Raw genomic sequence first — 8,593 nt, forward strand, 5'->3', positions numbered from 1 at the left:
AGCGGGTCACCCCACCTCCATAGCCTTCAGTCTCCTGCCCTGTAGGAGGGACCATGTGGGATAATATTAACAGTTGGGAGATCAGTGATGGATGTGGGATTTCATGTGACTCGGTACTTGTCTTGTGTTTGATTGACTAGACCATTATTCTGTTAAGCTTTTGATTTGAACCTAGAAACCAGCTGCCATGTTAGTTGTGTAGCCTGAGAATTCTGCCCTTGTCCCCAGCCTGGTGTGAACTGCAGACCAAAATGGGAACTGTCTCTGGCCGTTTCCTCTCTTTGTCCAGGCATCCAAGCGCCTCTCAAGAGGAGTTTGGGTTTCCCACTGATGATGTCAGACCACCGTAGCAGTTCTGGTTGGAGAGGGCCCTGGCTTCCTGGTGGGCTGGCGGGCACCAAGGTGTCCAGGTGAGGACACTGAGGCCCAGGAACGCAGAGCTGTGTCCCAAGAGACCTGGAGGCAGAGCCTGGACAGAGGCCCAGACGCCTCGCTCACTCCCTGTGCCCAGACAGCGCCTGCCCCTGCCCTGGTCCCGGACCCCTCCTTAACATCTCCCTGGCTTGGGACCCCCATTTCCATAACTGAACTCAGGGCTGGACATCCTCAAAGCCCCAGGCTCTGGCCTTGGCCCTGTGGGGATTTTCCCATTGCTGTTTCCTGTCCAGGCCGTTTCTTAGCTCAGGCAGAAGTTGCCTTGGTTGAAGGGTTTTGTGCCAACTACTCTGCCTTCTTACCTCTGGACCTGCTTGGCTTCACCTTGATTTGTGGGGTCTCTGAGCCCCTGATGGGCACCTTCTGCCCTCAAACATTTGTGCCTTTAAGTCCACGAGCTGCTGCTACCTGAGGCTCGGAAGGCACTTTGGAGCTGGCTGGTTCAAAGGTTACCAATTGGCATATATACTGAGCTTAGACCTTAAGAGGAAACTGCACATTCTTCCCATTTACAAACATAAAGTGGTGTATGCAATGAAATGGTAGGCACCTATCACATGAAGTCCCACATCCATATCTGCGATCTATCAATTGTAATAGTTATTGTCTTATGTGTTTCCGCTTCTAGATAGGGAAACTGCCTTTAAGATGAGAAATTTCATATGGACATCTGGATGTCTGGCTCCTCTGGTAGCTCAGTTGGTAGAGTATCTGCCTGCAGTACAGGAGACCCAGGCTCAGTTGGTAGAGAATCTGCCTGCGGTGCAGGAAACCCAAGTTTGATCCCTGGGTTGGGGAGATGCCCTGGAGAAGGAAATGGCAATCCATTCTAGTATTCTCGCCTGGAAAATTCTAGGGACAGAGGAACCTGGCGGGCCATGGGGTTGTAAGAGTTGGACACGACTTAGCAACTAAACCACTGCATGAAAAGTGGATCTGGGGGCTGTGAGCCTTGTTTCTCTGTCCTGTTCTCAGCTGAGAAGCACCTCTGTGTAGTCCCCATGGTCCCCACCACTCTCCGGCCTTAAACTGCCCTGATTCCTGCATTTAAGTTACCCAGTGGCCCCTTCGGGCTTTCAGGTTGGTGACCCTGAATCTAATTCATGCTTCCCACGTTAGAGCTGAGAGCACTGAGAGGGCCAGTGACCTGCCTGGAGTCCCGTGGCAAGAGGGTAGTCGAGCTAGAGCTGAGGCCTGTGTTCTCCTTTGTGCTGCTGCCCCTTGGTTCCTTGCCTGTCCTGGACCCAGCGGCCTCGGCTCTCCTGGCCCAGGGGATGTGTGGATGGCATCTGTCTCAGCACAGTGAATGGAACTCAGCTGGGGCCCTGCCCCCCTCTCCCACCCCTCTGGGCTTCAGGGCCCAGAGATTCTGCCCAGCTGTCCTAGGTGACCTGGGCCTGGAGTCGGGGGTGAGGCCTGCATGCCTATCTGTCCATCTTCTGTCCAGGAGCTCTATGCAGCCGGGGAGAACCGCCTGGGAACAGATGAGTCCAAGTTCAATGCGATTCTGTGCTCCCGGAGCCGGGCCCACCTGGTGGCAGGTAAGGCTGTCCTGGCTTCCCTGTAGCCAGGAAACGGATTGCAGAAACACTTGGCAGTTCCTCACTGCAGGGGCCTTTCACTTCCTTGAAAGAGCCCCCTAGTGGCGATTTACAGGATTTTATCAGCGTGTTTCCAGCGTATGCTGGCATCTGGTTCTGAGGAAAGCGAGGGAGGAGGTGAGAGAAAGGGGGTCGTCCTGATGGTTGGTATCTTTACCTGCTAGAATTTTTTCAGAGTTTTTTTGTTTGTGAGCAGTTTTTAATTTCTTTTTTTTTTATTGAAATATAGTTGATTTATAATGTTGTGCCAATCTCTGTTGTACAGCAAAGTGAATTAGTTTTACACATTTATACATTCTTTTTAAAATTTTCTTTTCCATGGTTTATCCCAGGAGATTGGATATAGTCCCCTGTACTATACAGGTGGAAGCCCTGCTGACAGTTGCATGGACTTAGGTGTCTATCTTGAATAAAACAGGGAGCCAGTGGAGGGCTCGGTGTGAGGGAGGGGTGTGATTTGACTTAGGTTTTGCAAGTGTACTGGCAGTTGTACTGAGAAGAGTGACGGGGTCTGTGGTGAAGAAGGAAACCAGTTAGGAGACGGCTGCGTCAGTCCAGGGGAGCAGTGATGGTGGTGTGGACAGCTGGTAGGGGCCGGTGGTGAGAAGGGGTCAGATCCCGGCTCTGTCTGCGGATGAAGTGGATGTGGGGTGTGAGAGAGAGAAAGGACCCCGGGATTTGTCCCCGCTGTGCCAGTGGGAGAGGGCGGGGCCCTTGACTGAGAGTGGGAGGCTTTAAGGAGGGAGGGAACCAGGAGCCACAGATGCCGTGCAAGCCTCTAGGTTTGTGAGCCCGGAGGGCTGAAGAGGTCTGGCTAGAGGTGGAAGTTTGGGAGCTGAGTGGGTTGAAGGAGTTTGAGGCCCCGGAACTGCCTTGGGAGGGAGCGCAGCGGTCTGAGGACAGGGCTCTGGCCATGGCAGGAGACTTAGGAGGGACACCCAGAGAAAGGGGTGTCCTAGAGGCCAGCAGGGTCAGCGTATAAGAGGGCAGGTGAGGATGGAGAACAATGACCACACCTAGCCGCGGGGTGGGGTCTCCAGCACCCACTGTGTGCATGCACTGAGCCTTTAAAGGCCAGTAGACGCCATTCTCCCACTTTACAGATGAGGAAGGGGGTGAAGGGCAGCCGGGGAAGTCAGGTACCCAGCTGGTAATGTGGCAGAGCTGGCGTTTGCCCTCAGCTGCCTGCCTCCACAGCACACACGTGAGCCTCTGCACTGCACTGTAATGGAGCGTGTGCGCACACATGTTCATCTTGGTCATTAGTTATTTTTATAAGTATGAAATGTGTTTGTAGCACATCAGAACTGCACGAATGATACTAGTCAGGAGAAAAGAGCTGAGCTGAGTTGGGCACAGAGGTAGGAGGAATCATGATTCTGATACGCACACGACAGCAGTTTGGAGAAGACAGAAACTGAGACCTTGGCCAGGGAGGAGGAGGTTATATCCTGGGGGCAGAGCTCAAGGTAGGACCGGGTCTCCATGGCTCCACCTGCCTCTCTTGGAACCCATGGGTGCTCAGCCCAACCCAGGGTAAGCTGGGGTGCCGGAGTGGTGGTAGCTTACAGTCAGATTGAGAAAGACCGACGCACAGAATGGAGAAGGGCTGGGACTGGAAGTGGTGGGTCTGAGAAGAGCGTATTGGTGTCAGGGCTCCCGGACAGGGGATTGTGGTACAGTGGGTAAGCGGAGGCGCTGGTAAGGGGACTGAGTGAGCAGGCCGGGGGGCGGGGGAGTGCACTTGCCTGGGGGTGAAGAACCGGCAGACTTGAGAGCTGGGCCAGTGTGGTCACTGGGACCGCCTAGGGTGCCAGGAGCAGAGTGGGAGGGGTTCTGGGAGGAGGCAGAGCCCTCACCATGCGTCCTGTCCGAGTCAGCTCGGGCTGCCATAATAAAATACGACGGGCTGGGTGGCTTAAACAGCAGAAATCTGTTTTTTCCCAGTTCTGGAGGCCAGAAGTCCAAGATCAAGGTGCCGGCAGTGATGGTTTCTCTTGAGGGCTCTCTCCTTGGCTCGCATGTGGCCCCTCCTTGCTGTGTCTGTGTATGCTCTTAGCTCTGTGTTTACAGCCCTGGTGTTTGCTTGTGTGTTCAAATCTCCTTTTCTTATAAAGACACCAATCAGATTGGATTCGGGCCCATGCTGAGGGCCTCATTTTAACTTAATTACCTCTTTAAAGACTATCTCCAAGTACAGTTAAATTCTGAAGTCCTGGGAGTTGGGACACTTCAACAGAGGAATTTGGGGCGAGCGTCAGGGACAGAATTCAGTTCATAACGTGTCCCTCTGTCTTCCCACTAGTTTTTAACGAGTATCAGAGGATGACAGGACGTGACATTGAGAAGAGCATCTGCCGGGAGATGTCCGGGGACCTGGAGCAGGGCATGCTGGCTGTGGGTAGGTGTCTCAGCCCGCCTGCTGGGGCCTGGGGTGTGTTGTGAGTTTTCTGGGTGCTCACCCACCCTCTGGTTGAGGACGAGCATAGTGAGAGGGTCCAAAATTGTTAAATCCAGCTGCCAACGCAGTGAAATCAGGCTGCTTCCTGGATCACTGTGTAGTTGTGCCCCCAGCGGTCTTGTTTGTATTTCAAGCCCAGCCCCCGGGAGGGAGCTGCAGTGTGAGCACCAGTGGGAGCACGACCAGCCGCTCTCTGGGAGGAAGATGACTCACATCCTGCCAAGTCTTCTCTAAAAATACATCCCTGCAGGCAGTTGTCAGATGTTTGTGATGGAAACACGTGGAAAGATTTTTTTTTACTTGCAACAGCAAAACAGGCCCTGGCTGAGGAAAGCTGGCGTAGCTCCCAGGACGCTGTGCGCTTCCCACAGTGCCTGGGTTCTGTCCTCCAGAGCAGGGCCTGGCAGGCTCTAGGCCAGTCCTCCCCCAGTCCTCCCCCAGCCCTCCACCTGAGGGTTTGGCCCCTCTTTATACCCACTTGGGACTATCACAGGTTGTCCACCTTCTGCTTTGCTTTTCTTGGAGCTTTCTCAATGGGACAGGTTCCCCTGTGTCCCCCATGGTAGGTATCATGGCCTGAGAACCCTAGTTAGATATTCATTCTGCTCAGACATCCTTCCCCCCAGTGTCACGCCATCCCAACAGGTCCCCTCCTGCCTGAGCAGCTGTATGATTCCTAACTACCATCCACATTCCTTCCCTACACAGCTTCCTCCATCACACTGGTTACCAAGAAAGGGGTTGTATTGGTGTCCAGGCTCTGCCTGTTTCTTTTCCAGAGGGCTGGAGCCAGGATCGTGGGATAATTGAGCCTGAAGGAGGTGAGGGAGGAAGATGGATGCAGTGGTGTGTTTGATGGACAGTCGGCCTTCTAAGAGGAGGCTGTGTGCTCCATGCCCCCCTAGACTGAGTTTTCTGCAGATCAACTTATGCTTTCTCTCTTCCAGTGAAATGTCTTAAGAATACCCCAGCCTTCTTTGCTGAAAGGCTCAACAAGGCCATGAGGGTAGGTAATCCCCAGGTGCAGGGTCTGGGTGAGGGGGGTATCTCAGCCCATCCTGTGATTGGGACCTTGCTCAGGGGAGGAAGGTTGAGGAAAGCCAGCCTTCCTCCAGAAGGGGCGGGGAGGGGCCCAGGGCCCAGGAAAGGTAGGGACTGGATGTTGAGGAGGTCTATAGCTCATGCCCTCGGGCCACTCTCTTTAGGGAGCCGGAACCAAAGACCGGACCCTGATCCGCATCATGGTGTCTCGCAGCGAGATCGACCTCCTGGACATCAGAGCAGAGTATAAGCGGCTGTATGGCAAGTCGCTGTACCACGACATCACGGTACGGGCCTCCGGGGGCCGTCTGGGCTGTCTGCCTGGCCGCTCCCCCTGTCCCCTTTGCTCCTCCTCCTCACAGCTCCTATGGGCTTGGCCTCAGCCAAGCATGGGCTTCTCGTCTGTGGTCCTCTACTTGCCCTCGTCAGCTTTCACTTGTTCGCTTGCATGCACAGCAGCAGCTTGTCAGCTCCTGATGGCAGGGGGAGTCTTGACCTTGTTCTCACCCCACCCTCCATCCCAGCATCCAGCACAACTGCTGTTCAGGAAATGGTTGGCAGAGGAGGGTCCACAATCAGCACGAGACTCACAGTACCACCCCCCACACACATGTACACCTGGGGCCTGGCCTTCAGAGTCCAGCCACCCTGTGGGTCTGGCATCCATCAGTGAGAACTCAGGTCCCAAGCCCCCCAGAGGGTGCATGGCTCTGGCTCCCTGACGAGTCACCTCTTTGAGCTTTATGGTGGGGGCAGCACAGGAAGGCAGTTCAGAGCAAGAGCTCGGGGGTCACACCACTTGGGGTCCAGTTCTTGCTTTTCTATTAATATTCGCTCACTGTGTGATCTCACACAGCTTGCATAAACCTCCCTGAACCCTAGTTCCATCACCCTTAAGATGACCCCACCCCAGAAGTGTTGGATCTTGAAGGGAGTGGCCCATGTGAAGCGTACTGTACGACATGTGCGTGTCTAATAGACTTGAGGGGAGTGGCCCATGTGAAGCATATTGTACGACGTGTGCGTGTCTAGTAGACACTAGTGCCTCTTTATCACTGTGTGCCAGGGACAGTCTGACAAATTGATTCCTATTGCAGAGCGGTGGGGAGGAGGGGCTTCTGATAGTCAAATTCTGAACTCACATGAATCCTAAAATTGAAACTGCCACACCCAGGTCCTGATTTCAGACTCACTGGTGTTTGATGTTGGGCATCTTTTTGAGAGAAGCTTCTCTCTCTCTTCTTGGCTATAGAAACAGTGCTGCCGATAGCAGTCTTGTGTGTGTCAGTAGGCTGTGGGCATCTGGAATAAGGCATAGGCCTTGCCCTTAAGGAAGAAAATGATCAGAAATTAGCTCACTGTGGCCTTACTTCTAAGTGCAGTGGACAGTTGGAGGAGAGCTCAATGTGAACCGGGAGCCGAAATGGTAATTGTCCACTCCACTGGACGGTCGTATCACAGTAGATGACATTTCCGGTAGAGGACACAGTGGTGCCTTATGGTATAATCCCCGTTGAGTGCAACAGAAATGCACTGGGCAGAGGCCGCCATCAGTTAGACCTGGGTAGGGGTGTTTCTGGCTGTTTAAACATTTTTTGTGTTTGTTTTTCAAATTCTGACTTTGATCACTGGGGTGAGTACAGCTTTCAGTTTTTTTGGTGGAGGAGACTAGGGAGGCTGAGCTGCACTGTCCATGGTCCATGCACCTGTGAGGCCAGCATGTGAGCTGCTCACCTGCTCAGCAAAATGGGAAATTCCGTAAGAAAGGGCCACCTCTCTGTAAGGGCACTTTGGGCAGAAGAAAATCAAGAGCCAGGAAGCCAGAACTGGTCAAGCCTTTCTTAATTTGATGTCTTACTCCTTTCTGTGACCAGGGAGACACTTCAGGGGATTACCGGAAGATTCTGCTGAAGATCTGTGGTGGCAATGACTGAGCAGTGGCTGGTGGGTCACTTCTGTCCACCTGCTGGCAACAGCAATGCCAGGAAAAGGCCAAAAGAACGTTTGTCTGTTTCTAACAAATCTACAAAGTAGCCCCCAGGTGTCACAGTTCAGACCAACTGTAGAGCCTTGGCCCCATCTCCTCCCCCGCCCTCGATCCGTGCATTGTGCTTGTGCCCGAGAACCTAGTCAGTCTCGAACTCTCTCAGGACGCCTCCTTCCCATCCCGACCCCTCACAGCCTCTTGCAGCTAAAGTAGATGTTTTGTTTCCTGACTCATGCAGTCATTCCTCTTTGCTTATGGTTGAAACTCTTGGCTTCCTTCTAGTCATGTAGTTTTGTATGTTTAGAGGTTTTTTTTTTTAATATGTAGTTGCAGACAGTTGCATACACATCTTTGCTGCATACAAAGTTTGGATAAAAGAGGTGGGGGGTTGGAGTGCCATGTCTTCACTGAGGAGTAAAAGGGAAAACCTTTCAGGATAGACTCTGCATCTGGTGAAAATGTGTCATGAGCTTTGTTGTTGCCAAACTCACTCCTTTTTAGAAAAGAAAAGGCCAGAAAGTCATCTGTTCTTTCTTCTACACAAACCACAAGAACAAAGCCAGCTCCCTGCCAGTGACAGGGCTTCTTGTAATTGAGAATGTGCCTTAAACCTGAATGTTGATGGCCAAATGCTGTTTCCAAATTAAAGTCAGCCAGCTCTGGAACGTTCTGGAAGTGTTTTCCTGGTGCCAGTTTGCTTTCTCATGCTTCATGATTCTGCCCTGTAGCTTAGGGGTTCCATCCTTATTAACTCGTGAAAAGTTATATGGCTTTAAATAGAAACTTGTGCTTAGGAAACCCTGAATGTAAGTAATTTGCAGGGACTGGGCCTTAAGGACATGAGAAATGGGGGTTCCTGAAATCTTTGCTCAGGGCCTGGATGCTGAAAAGGCACACAGGGTTGTGGGTAAGACGTGGGTACAGTGAAGTCCACTAGGGCAAGGAGGAGGAGTGTGGCCCTTCCCCCAGGTCTGGAAGGAAGGCCACAGGCAGAAGGGAGTGTGCATGACTCCTGGGGGTAGCTTTACAGCAGAAAGTCGGAGAGGCATGAGATCAGCTCCTCCCCGC

General features: G+C 52.8%; 1 protein-coding gene across 2 annotated transcripts in view; it reads left to right on the top strand.

The window, feature by feature from the left end:
• The window catches only part of ANXA11 (annexin A11), a 42,043-nt gene extending 33,853 nt beyond the window's left edge, over window positions 1-8,190 (top strand). For both annotated transcript variants that reach the window (XM_061405465.1, XM_061405466.1), the window contains 5 exons: window positions 1,883-1,976; window positions 4,342-4,437; window positions 5,445-5,503; window positions 5,703-5,825; window positions 7,413-8,190. In XM_061405465.1, the coding sequence (XP_061261449.1) occupies window positions 1,883-1,976; window positions 4,342-4,437; window positions 5,445-5,503; window positions 5,703-5,825; window positions 7,413-7,472 (432 nt within the window). In that variant the 3' untranslated portion in view covers window positions 7,473-8,190. The remainder of the gene's footprint in view (window positions 1-1,882; window positions 1,977-4,341; window positions 4,438-5,444; window positions 5,504-5,702; window positions 5,826-7,412) is intronic.
• The last annotated feature ends 403 nt before the right edge of the window (window positions 8,191-8,593 follow it).

The sequence above is a fragment of the Bos javanicus genome, chromosome 28, assembly GCF_032452875.1.
Source record: "Bos javanicus breed banteng chromosome 28, ARS-OSU_banteng_1.0, whole genome shotgun sequence".
NCBI lineage: Eukaryota > Metazoa > Chordata > Mammalia > Artiodactyla > Bovidae > Bos > Bos javanicus.